The 12589-nt window shown below is 44.6% G+C and overlaps 1 protein-coding gene across 2 annotated transcripts in view; it reads right to left on the bottom strand.

Annotated features, from left to right (window-relative positions):
• Window positions 1-11: 11 nt before the first annotated feature.
• The window catches only part of LOC111972731 (radixin), a 53376-nt gene continuing 40798 nt past the window's right edge, over window positions 12-12589 (bottom strand). For both annotated transcript variants that reach the window (XM_023999792.2, XM_023999791.2), the window contains exons 9-15: window positions 10384-10480; window positions 8805-8968; window positions 7721-7851; window positions 6271-6431; window positions 2862-2954; window positions 2291-2575; window positions 12-2002 (exon numbers count right to left, since the gene is read on the bottom strand). In XM_023999792.2, the coding sequence (XP_023855560.1) occupies window positions 1838-2002; window positions 2291-2575; window positions 2862-2954; window positions 6271-6431; window positions 7721-7851; window positions 8805-8968; window positions 10384-10480 (1096 nt within the window). In that variant the 3' untranslated portion in view covers window positions 12-1837. The remainder of the gene's footprint in view (window positions 2003-2290; window positions 2576-2861; window positions 2955-6270; window positions 6432-7720; window positions 7852-8804; window positions 8969-10383; window positions 10481-12589) is intronic.

Raw genomic sequence — 12589 nt, 5'->3', positions numbered from 1 at the left:
AATCACAGTACGACGCTGTAATCATAATCTTTATTGCCAATATGTTGAACACCTCGTTTTAAAATCCAGTTTAAATAAAGGACAGCGGCAGCATTGTGCATCGTCATCGGTTACAAGGTCAGTAAAAACTAGTCTAGTACACATCCAGAGAAAGGAGAGTCAATGGCGAGACGGGACTGAAGCCTCAAGCGGAACATCCAATAGAAAAAAGGCCTCTAGTGGGGCTACAACCACCACCATTTGCTGAACAGGTTGAAATGTCAACTTCATTTCAACTAGTTTCTGGTTGTAATGACATTGTTTCAACCAGTTTTGGGTGATGTCATAACATACTGACTAAAAACATGTCATCCTCTCATCCCTCACTTAAAGAGTGGCGTGATTGGGGGAAAAAGGATAAATGTAAATGTTTTTGTATAAGCACAGTGCTCCTGGAGAAGATGCATCTATGCCTCTGAAATTCTGCTAGCTACCGTGAACTGCATGGCAAAAATCTAAAGTACCTATAGGATCTCCTTATCCTGATTTGATGACATGCAACAGAATATTTAATTAAAGACCCAGTGCAGTCAAAAATGTGATTTCCCTGTGTTTTAAATATATATTTCCACACGGAGGTTGGAATAATACTGTGAAAATGATAATACCCTTTTAGTGTAAAAGCAGTTTGAAAAGACCATCTGAAATTTCAGCCTATTTTGGTGGGATGGAGCTTTGGCCTTTCCATGGTGACATCACCATGCAGTAAATTAGTTAATAGACCAATAAGAAAGAGTTCCAAACCAAAAGCTAGTTTTCGGTCTCCACTCAGACCACTCCCAGACAGTCCTAGCAAAATTGTTGCTTGAGAAATTGATCTTTGAAGCTATTTTTGACCATATTAATTTAAAACAATMAGTCTTAATTGATACCCAGAAATAATTTGATTGAGATAAAAAGGTCCAATGCAGCCATTTAAGAAGAAAAAGTTGTAATAATATACAAATAAATCTCTTTAATTTAATGATCTAAAAGAAAACCTTATGAAACAATTATTTTGGTCGATATAGAACCTTTGATACATGTAAAATGTTCTCATGATCATTAGAATAGCAAAAATATACAAACCAAGATTAAATGATCCATATACCGTATAAATATTAAACTATTCATGATTTGCAAGCTACAATATTAAACATAAATGAAGTGTTCAAAATATAATGGAAAAACAGAACATAGTACACTTTTCTGAGTGTAAGAGTTTCATTATACTGTATTTTCCCCCTTTCCGAGTGGTCCCTTTGAAAAACAACATATTGCCCTTTTTCAACATTCACACAACATTTACGAAACATCAAAAGTGAGGGTTTAGTGCCACTACTCATTATCACACCTTTGGTTAAAAACAATGGTGATTGATTTGATCGCATCAAATTACATTACAATCAAAACACAAAGAAGATTTGTTATGCTAAAAGGAAAGAAGATTTGGCATTAGTACGTTTTCACACACGAATTTGAAAAGCCCCCCCCCCCCCCGCCTGACAGTTTATTAAAGAAGTAAGTTAGGGAGCTAAGGAGTAACTACTGTAGTAAAAGTGTGTCACTCACTCTTTATACTGCTCTTGTAGGTGTGATGAATTCACTAAATGTAAGTCGCTCTGGATAAGGACGTCTGCTAAATGACTAAAATGTCAAATGTTTGTGCACTCACGTGCATGTGTGTCTGTCTCCGTGTCTGCGCGTGTGTGTGTCTGTRTCTGCGTGTGCGTGTAGCAGTGGAGGGGATGAGTTCAGACACTATTCAGAAAGGGTACGTGGCTGTGAGGCCCTCGTGGCCTAGGAAGGAAGGGCCCTCTTATAAGGCCTCAAACTCGTCGATCCTCTGCTTGGTGTTGCCCGATCGGATCTGCCGCAGGGTCTTGTATTTGTCCCGGCCGGCGCGCACATTCTCTGTGTGGAGCAGGTCGTTCTGGGTATGCTTAGTGTCGTCACGTGCCTGGGCCAGCTCCGAGCTCAGGGCCTGCAAGGAGGAATAAGTCAACAAGAAGTAAACAAGGTAGGAACAAACCAAGGACATACTTTAAGTCAACAAGAGGACAACAACTTAACTCGGTACTCAGAGTTAGAGGGGAAAGCTCACCCTGGGAATAGGGTGGGTCTAGCACAGCAGATACGTTGATGTGCTACTAGTAATACAAAACTCAAGACAATGATTTAATGAGCGAATCAAATCGATCACTCAACCCCTCAACCAACCAGCCGATCCCTGCAGACTCACACAGCTCTTTTGCGAACTGCTCTCTCTTACCATAAGCTGTTTCTGCACGCGCTCATTCTTCTCAGCCTCAGTGAGACGCTCCTCCTCCAGGCGGTGGTCGTTGAAGCCCTCGTTCTGCAGGTCAGCGCTGTATGTGCTGTTGTTCTCTTCGCTGTCGTGGTCGTTCTGCTCCTCTGCCGGAGTCGTCACCTCGTGGTTGTCCACGAACATGGGCTCCTCCACAAACATGGGGGGAGGGGGCGGAGGAGGAGGAGCCGTCATCACCATGTGCAGCTCCTCCTTGGTCTTCAGCAGGTCTTCCTGGGCCTCCTGGGCCTGCGGGAAGGGAGAGGGATGGTGGTCACAGAAGTTATTAATACAGAACACCCTAGAATGCCCCACATTACAATGCAACCTTCAATATTAAGTGACTGTGTGTGTGTGTGTGTGTGTGGTGTGGTGTGGTGGCACCTGCGAGCGTGTTTGCACATCCAATTGTGCGTGCTTGTGGGTGCGTACATAGGTGTGCATGCGTTTGTTCACGCGTGCGCGTGCACGTGTGTGTGTGTGTGTGTGTGTGTGTGTGTGTGTGTGTGTGTGTGTGTGTGTGTGGGCGACTCACCCTGTGCTGCCACGTGTCGGCCTCTTCCTCCTTGCGTCTCTTGGCCTCCTCCAGCAGGGCGATCTTAGCCGTGTGCTCGGCCAGCTCCGCGGCCTGATGGAGAGAACAGAAGACAGGAGAGGAGGGAGAGGACTTAAACATCTGGGAGAGAGAAGGAGGACGACGGAGGAGGAGGGCTACAGGCCACGGACAGTCAGGATACAGTAGACAAAGGACTACAGGTCTGTGGGAGGGGATGGAGAGAAAGAGGGGTGTAGGAGAGTGTGGAGGAGGACTACACATTTTAGGAAGGGCTAGACATTTGGAGTAAAAGGTGAATAGTAGGATAGAGATGGATGGACACTGTGTGGGGAGTGTATAAGTCACCTTCCAGAAGAGAGAAAAGAGAAGCTGAGAGTACTGTGGTGCAGTAGAGTGAGTAGGCCAGTCTGTCTCAACATGTGCTGGGGCTAATAATCTGGTGATGAGGTATAATGTTTTCAGTGTGTGCCACCGTCGTTTGATGTGATTTACTAGGACCCCCATTGGCCGACGGCAAATGGCGACAGATAGTCTTACTGGGGAGAGACAACGAGAAATACATTGCAGACAAAAGMCTAAAATGTATATACATGTAAAAACATTTGCATGTAGTGTGTGTGCATCTATCAGTTACACATACGTCAGTACATACACACACAAGTGGTTCACATGGGGGAGCGGCGTTGTGCAGTGAGGTGTTGCTTTGTTTTTTTAAACCAGGTTTGCTGTTCACTTGCACTATATAAGATGGAAGGGAGTTCCGTGCATTCATGGTGCTGTATAATACTGTACGTTTCCTTGAATTTGTTCTGGACCTGGGGACTGTGAAAAGACCCCTGGTGGCATGTCCGGGGGGGTAAGTGTGTGTGGCAGTGCTGTGTGTAAGTTGACTATGCGAACAATTTGGAATTTCAAACACAATGCTTCTTATCAAAACAAGAAGTGAAGCGGTCAGTCTTTCCTCAACTCTTAGGAACTGTGAGAACTTGCTTTGTGGCGTATAGTGTCAAAAAAGCAGAGCGTCTCTTTATGATGGATAGACCTTTCTCCATCTTTACGACCATTGAATCTATATGTTTTGACCATGACAGTTTACAATCTAAGGTAACACCTAGTAATTTAGTCACCTCAACTTATTCAACAGCCACACCATTCATTAGTAGATTCAGCTGAGTTCTAGAACTTACGGAATGATTTGTACAAAATACAATGTTCTTAGTTTTAGAGATGTTCAGGACCAGTTTATTACTGGCCACCCATTCCAAAACATACTGTAACTCAAAAAAAAGTTTCAACATCTGCTTGCTGATGTGTATATGGCTGAATCATCAGCATACATGGACACACATGCTTTGTTTAATGCCCGTGGTAGGTCATTGGTAAAAACAGAAAAGAGTAGAGGACCTAGAGAGCTGCCCTGTGGTAAACCACACTTTACATGTTTGACATTAGAGAAGCTTCCATTTAATAGAACAGAGGGTTTTCTTTGAGATATAGCTCTGAATCCACAAAATGGCAGAGGTTGAAAAACTACAAGTTCTCAACAACAGGTTATGGTCAATAACATCAAAAGCTGCACTGAAATCTAACAGTACAGCTCCCACAATCTTCTTCTTATTACATTGTTTTCAACCAATGAGCAGTCATTTGTGTCAGTGCAGTACACATTGGGTGCACCAGAGTGGAGAGACCTACAGTTATGGTCAAATATATTGGCACCCTTGCACTGTTCAGAATTTCTTCTCAAATAAGTTGAAAATGAAAAAGGTTTGGTGTTTACACGTGTATTGTTTGATTTACAACTGCTCAGGACCAAGAAATACAAAACCGAAACTTAAATTTCGATTCAAATGAATTTGGTTGGAGGCAGGTAATTCTCATTTCCTGTGTAATTTCTCACCCATGGTAAATTGCAGGTGCTTACAGGGTAAAAATAGCCATTCAACCAGTTTTGAAAAGAGAAAACAGAACATCACACTCCATTGTAAAGGGTTCTGAGTAACCTGCATCTATTGTTTGCAGTGTGTGTGTGTGTGTGTGAAGTCTAGGATTGTAAATACTGCACACACACACACAAAGCCCAGCACAAAAGCACGACACACACAGTGTGGATGTTTTGACCATAAAAAAAACCTCTGAAGTGTGCTCAGCTGTAAAATTGGTGGCTGGTTGAAAAAGGCCCAACACAGCCACCATTGAAAACACTGAAATGGGTTGCTAAGCTAGACTGGTGCTTAGTCACTGGAGCTTCCAGTCTACCTAATTAAAGCTGAGGAGATTGAGGAAAAACACATGATAATGTTGCAATGTTCATACTAGTAGGGCCTATAGGGGTCATGACGATGCATCACATGTTTGAGGAAAGCCCTAGCAGAGCAAATAAATCCTAGCGTCTACATATTCATTGTTTGCTGTTTGGGGTTTTAGGCTGGGTTTCTGTATAAGCACTTGGTGACATCTGCTGATGGAAAAATGGCTTTATAAATACTTTTGATTGATTTAAATGTTGTATTTATTTATACACTGTAGCCTACATTACTGTTTATTATCCATCCTGTTGCCTAGTCACTTTATCCCTACCTATATGCACAACTCTACCTCAACTACCTCGTACCCCCACACATCGACTCAGTACTGGCACCCACCGTGTATATAGCCAAGTTATCGTTACTCATCGTGTATTTATCTGGTGCATATCTGTTTATCATGACAAAGGGCTCTGTTATGGGGTTTGTTCAGAGTGGCTGTTGTCCAACGTGCGGCTGTTGCCTGATGAAGACCTGAGGGTCGAAAAAATATCACCTGGGTGCATGAGCAGCAGTGTGCAGCGGTTTCCATGTTGTCCAACTTGCCCCTATAAAAACAGACTCAGTGTTCCACTGTCAATAGCCTAGTGAGAGCACACTGGTCTACAGGTTTACTGTCAGGCCTGTTATAGTGACCCTGTGGGTGGTCTGGTGCAGAGCAGGGCGGGCACTGTCTGGCATAATGGGATGCGGTCCAGTTATACGGTGGTGAAGGACATTACTACGGTGTCTTTAAGGAGCAGTCTGGTACAGGTTTTGCTTGCTCTTCAGTACTGAACAGAGGTTATTTCAGCTCGACACAATTCGCTGCAGTGAGGTGTAGTTCAGAGTTGTATATGTTAAAGAGATGGTGCCTAGGCTTTAGCTCAGTGGGCTAACAGTCTTGCGGCGTGCAGGAGAAGACCAGAGTTCGAACTCTGGTCAGTCACATATAGATACATAAGTCCATTTCAGCACGTACAGTATAGTAGGGTTATAGTTGGGTTTCAATTGGCTGTGACATGGTAGTGTTAAAGGACAGCTTAGCGAGGTTATAAGGGGGTCGTGACACGTTTGTAACATGGTTGTTGGTTGGTTCTCACCAGCTGCTCCTGGTTGTGCATCTGGTCCTGGGCGTGACGGGCCAGCTCCTCCTTGGCCAGCAGGGCGGCCTGACGCTCAGCCTCCAGGCGGGCAGCCTCGTCCTCYGCCTTCCTCCTCTCCACCTCCAGCTGCATGGCACGTTGCATCTGCTCCTGAAGGTCTGGAAAGACAGAGCGGTGAGATACACACACACACAATGACACACGTGCGTTGTGATATTTTATATTTCTGCAACGTGTTACACTATTAGGGGCAATAAAGAAGACCTGGAAAGCACCCAAACACACGTGCTACTCATGCAGGTCAGACAGAGAGAGAGCCTCAAAGAGATAAGAGTGACACTGACCGGAATAGACAGATACACCTCTGAGACAGAGGTATTTATAAGCAAATATACAYAGAGTGCGAGGCACACAGATGCACACTACATAGCGACACCGAGAAACATACAGAACAAGACAAACACATGTAGCAAACATGAGTTTCCTAACAACTCTACAATTCTCTCTGTGTAATGCTAAACAGCTCCCTGGATTACTAACTGACACACCAGGGGTTTTAAATCTTACCCTACAAGGTCCTAAGTACTGCTGTTTCTGTTCTACCTGATCATGAATTGCACCCACTTGGTGTCCCAGGTCCAACACAGTTCCTGATTAGAGGGGAAGAATGGGGAAAAAAGTAGTTATCCAGATTTGAATTTGAGGGTGATAGACTAATGACCAAGTGAAAATTCTGCCCTGCAGAAACCAAATTACACTACATATCCAGTACTGCAAACTGCTGTTAAAAAAAATTGCCTGCAAAAAAGGACAAAGGACCGACCTCTGAAGCAGGCCTTCAAAACGAAGTACAAAATACTACAAACTTACGATTGCTAAACGCACTACTATCAAACCATCCGGCACTTACTGTAGTTACACGGCTGCTCTACTTCCATGGTTTATAAAACCTTTCCACAGCTATATTCATGGAAATACTAATCCTGTGTGCCACGTAAATCCGAGAGACCGCACTATATGGTAAAGACAATGGCGATGAACACTGAAGAGGGTTACAAACAAAGGTCGATGAGAAATGCCTTATCAGCCGATTGCTGATATCTAACCCTGTAAAAACGGTACCGCCGGGCTATCTAAGGCCACCTGTTTATTACCTCTGAATTGAAACATCCACAGTAGTAAAACTGTTGAAATACAAATTGTCGTCAACTGAGAGCAATTTTCTCAAATATCATTACTGTTTAGGCGCTCTTTTTTATGCAGCATAAAAATTATGCACGCACAAAGTATGAATGCACACCAACACACACTCAAATTCTACAGGTACACACACTCTCTCCCCCCCGTCTCTCTCTTTCTCATACCCACCTCTCCACATTTAGGTGATAAATGTGCTCTGGGTGACCCTAGTGACCTCCCAGTCAGACCCTATTTTCCCCAGTCCTACCTTTCTCTGCCTTCTTGGTCTTCTCCTCAAACTGGTAGAGCCTCATCATTAGCTCCTGCTTCTCTCTCTCCATCTGCTCCTTCTCTAACTCGATGGCCTCCCTCTTCTTCTTCTCGTTCTCCAGCTGGGCCCTGCAGATAAGGGAGGCCCAGTGTGAGACACAAAGAAGGGATGACGTGTGCTGGCTAATAAACTATTAAACTGGCCCCTCTCGGAGTGTGTGAGGGCACACACTGATTTTAAAACACATTGAGTAGACACACACACGTCGTACACACAATCACATGGGCACGCACGCACGCACGCACGCCCACACACAAAAGCAAGCAAACACATTTCGGGGGGGACAGTGTAGCAGACAAACTGTAATTCTACACATACCCTTTGTAGTTTGTACTGTGATTTTAAATAAGGTGGTTCACTTTCATCATACAATGCAGCCTGTATACCTCTAGTGTACACATGTACATTACATTGTAATGGATAACAATCTAGACCAAAAACACAAGGAACATTCTCCAACCGATAATCCCCCTTTCCCTTGTATTGTGTGGGGTTGGCAGTGTCGGGAAAGTCCTACAGGCGATTTTGTATGTGGCAAACCTCGGCCGTGTACAGCGTCACGAATGGCCGTTACATCATGTTGCTTGAACAGCTGTGCAGAGGCGATACTGTCCAGATAACACTAGCCAGCTCCCACAACTTTGTCTCAACGTTGCTTCACTCACAGAATGAGGTCATGCTATTGAAGCATCAGCACCCAGCGCCGCGGTACTTCAAATACCTGTGAGGCCTACAAAAAGGTGCTGAGCACGTCTTGCTGTAATGAAGAGCATGCTAAGCTTTAGAGCAAGAGATTCATTCTAGGATATGAATAACGGCATATATTTGCTCCTCCGGACAACTCTCATAATAACATCTGCTAACCCTGCGTATGTGACCAATACAATTTGATACAATAGATCTCTTTTTGTGAGTGATATTCTGAATCTGATCAGGTGTTTGGGTAGGGATGGAGCAAAAGCATGCACATCCAGTTGTTCTCCAGGAGTGTTGACCATCCCTATTCTAAACTCTCACACACCTCTCCAACTGTTTCTGGTGTTTCTCCTCGCTGGCCTGGGCCTTCATCTGCTGCACCTCGATGGTGTCGGGCTTGCGGCGGCGCATGTACAGCTCGTGGTTGCCCATGCACAGCTGCAGGATGCGCTTGTTGATGCGCAGGCGAGGGGCGTAGAACACAAAGTCCTGAGAGAAGGAGAGAGAGAGAGGGAGGATGAGAGTGGGCGAGAGAGACCACGAGACAGAGAGGGGGGGGTGGCAGAAATAAAAAGGTGGTGGGGGAGATTTGTCGGAGAGAGAGAGAGAGGTGCGAAATAGGGAGATGTGGGGAAAAAGAGGTGGAGGAGGGTGGAGCAAAGAACAACTCAGTTCAGACAAAACAGTTTTGCAGACAGCATGTCTTCTGTGCTAGAGTCTTACACCTCTGCGTGACAACGCGCACAGCGACCATTTGCTTTGGATGGAAAGTGGAAATGGCAGCTGAAGGAAGCAGTAGGAATGACTTAACCTTTCAGTTGAAGGAGACACTGCCCATATGCGCTTACTGACCAGTTAGCCGGACCACACACACACACGCATGCTCACACACACACACACACGCGCTCACACGCATGCTCACACGCATGCTCACACGCATGCTCACACGCATGCTCACACACAAATACTGGCTTGAGCAGAAGAGATGAGGTCTGTTGAGCGTAGAGGCTTGATGAACATTAGAAGAGCACTCGGGGTCTTTGTGCACGTGTATGTGTGTGCGCACGTGTGTCCTCGCCGACTTTTGTGTGTCTGTGTTTCTCCCTATGTGTGCAAGCAGGGGCTGGAGCCAGGGTTCCGTTGACAATGGGAGATGGGATTGAGGATAGCCCCATGGAAACAGAGCAGGAGAGGAGAGAGGATGCAAGCAGGCCGAGCTGGGAACATGGGAGGTGAGGTAGTCAACACACACTAACTTTACCTACAGTAAATGCAAAGTAAGACATCTCCCTGTAGTGTCGGACACAGGTCTCCATGACGCAGGATCACAACAACACTTTTGACGATCGATACTATTCACAGAATCACACGCCACATTTAACATCACAATGAAAACAATCTGAAAGCGTTAGCAAACAGCTGCAGCAGATGTCACGACGGACCAATATAAAACCCAGTTATCCTGTATAGCCAACTTTTGTTTTTCATAACACCGACCACAGAAGTTGGCTATACAGCACCGACCACAGAAGTTGGCTATACAGCACAAACAGACCTGGGACCAGGATAACTGGGTTTTATATTGGTCCATCGTGACATCTGCTGCAGCTGTTTGCTAACGCTTTCAGATTGTTTTCATTTTGATGTTAAATGTGGCGTGTGATTTGGTGTATAGTATCGATCACCAAAACAGTGTTGTTGTGACCCTGCGTCATGGGAGACCTGTGTCCGATGCTTGATTCACACTGTACTGTGTTGGCGTGGATATTTTCTTTTCACATTGTCCTTTCCAGCAGAGTTCCAGAAACTATGCTGGGATGCGTAACCAGGCTAGCCCGGTACAGTTGGGCTTAGCCTGGCATGGCCTTATTTGTGTGAATCTATAGCGTTGAGGCCTAACTCACCGGGGCCTTCTTGTCAATGGGCTTGATGATGAACTTCTTGTCGTTGAAGGAGATGTTTCTGATCTCGCTCCAGGGGAAGCCAATCTTCGGGGTCAGTCTGATGCAGGAAATGAGGCAAACCAGTGTTAGTATTGTACATGTTTTTACATGGCTTAATAGTGGACATTACAGTTCATTTTCTGTAGATGTATTACAGATTATATCCCAAATCAAAATCCAGGGTATTGGTAGCCAAATATTTTAATTGAAACCAACCGAAGCCAAATGATTTTAATGTTAGTGGAAACACTGGGGCTGTCTCAAATGGCACCATATTCCTTATAGGCTATGCAATATATAGGGGAAATGTTGCCATTTGGGACACAGCATGGGATCTGTTGTAGGAAACAAGTTCAAATAGGATAGGATTCATTCCATGTACATGTCTGAGGCAGGACTGTGCGTACTACTGCATTGTACATGTTGGCCTCTGTCACAATCGGGCTAGGTGTGAGGAATTTCGGGCGGGGCTCGTCCATTGTGTGCCGGAGAAAGAAACATTGACTGGTTCTGTACTTGGTCCCGTGTGGCTGAGTTGGTAGAGAATGGTGCTTGCGATGCCAGAATTGCAGGTTCGATTCCCACATGGGACCAGTATGAAAATGTATACACTCACCACTTACTGTAAGTCACTCTGGATAATAGCATCTGATACATATAAAATGCACACACATACAGTAGGCCATACGGAGAATGTTGTCTGAACTGCCTTACAGTGACACACTGGAAACCCTGCTGCTGCCTGAATTGGTATTTCAATCAATTACAGACCCGTTCTGACATACACATGAGGAATGTAAAGGACTCTTGTTTAGAGTMATCTCTAAACGAAAGGTTAGGTGCTGTATAAGGCAGCATCTCCCAATGACTTATCCAGAGGTGTGTTTCATAGAAAAATTATGATTTTACCAGTCAAATTGCTACGGTCAAAGGCTCTAAGCCCGTTCTAAAGATTTGACTTACAGTTGAAGTCGGAAGTTCGCATACACTTAGGTTGGAGTCATTAAAACTAGTTTTTCAACCAATCCACACATTTCTTGTTAACAAACTATAGCTTCGGCAAGTCGGTTAGGACATCTACTTTGTGCATGACAYAAGTAATTTTTCCAACAATTGTTTACAGACAGATTATTTCACTTATCATTCACTGTATCACAACTCCAGTGGGTCAGAAGTTCACATACACTAAGTTGACTGTGCCTTTAAATCAGCTTGGAAAAATCCAGAAAATGATGTCATGACTTTAGAAGCTTCTGATAGGCTAATTGACATAATTTGAGTCAAATGGAGGTGTACCTGTGGACGTATTTCAAAGCCTACCTTCAAACTCAGTGCCTCTTTGCTTGACATCATGGGAAATTCAAAAGAAATCAGCCAAGATCTCAGAAAAAAAATTGTAGACCTCCACAAGTCTGGTTCATCCTTGGGAGCAATTTCCAAACGSCTGAATGTACGACGTTCATCTGTACAAACACCATGGGACCACGCAGCCGTCATACCGCTCAGGAAGGAGACGCGTTCTGTCTCCTAGAGATGAACGTACTTTGGTGAGAAAAGTGCWAATCAATCCCAGAACAGCAGCAACGGACCTTGTGAAGATGCTGGAGGAAACAGGTACAAAAGTATCTATATCCACAGTAAAACAAGTCCTATATCAACATAACCTGAAAGGCCCATCAGCAAGGAAGAAGCCACTGCTCCAAAACCGCCATAAAAAAAAGCCAGACTACGGTTTGCAACTGCACATGGGGACAAAGATCGTACTTTTTGGAGAAATGTCCTCTGGTCTGATGGAACAAGAATAGAACTGTTTGGCCATAATGACCGTCGTTAGGAGGAAAAAGGGGGAGGCTTGCAAGCCGAAGAACACCAACCCAACCGTGAAGCACGGGGTGGCAGCATCATGTTGTGGGGGTGCTTTGCTGCAGGAAGGACTGGTGCACTTCACAAAATAGATAGGAAAGAAATTTTGTGGATATAATGAAGCAACATCTCAAGACGTCAGGAAGTTAAAGCTTGGTCGCAAATGGGTCTTCCAAATGGACAATGACCCCAAGCATACTTACAAAGTTGTGGCAAAATGGCTTAAGGACAACAAAGTCAAGGTATTGGAGTGGCCATCACAAAGCCCTGACCTCAATCCTATGGAACATTTGTGGGCAGAACT

Source organism: Salvelinus sp. IW2-2015, linkage group LG14 (genome assembly GCF_002910315.2).
Source record: "Salvelinus sp. IW2-2015 linkage group LG14, ASM291031v2, whole genome shotgun sequence".
NCBI lineage: Eukaryota > Metazoa > Chordata > Actinopteri > Salmoniformes > Salmonidae > Salvelinus > Salvelinus sp. IW2-2015.
This window is presented reverse-complemented; position numbering and strand designations above follow the sequence as displayed.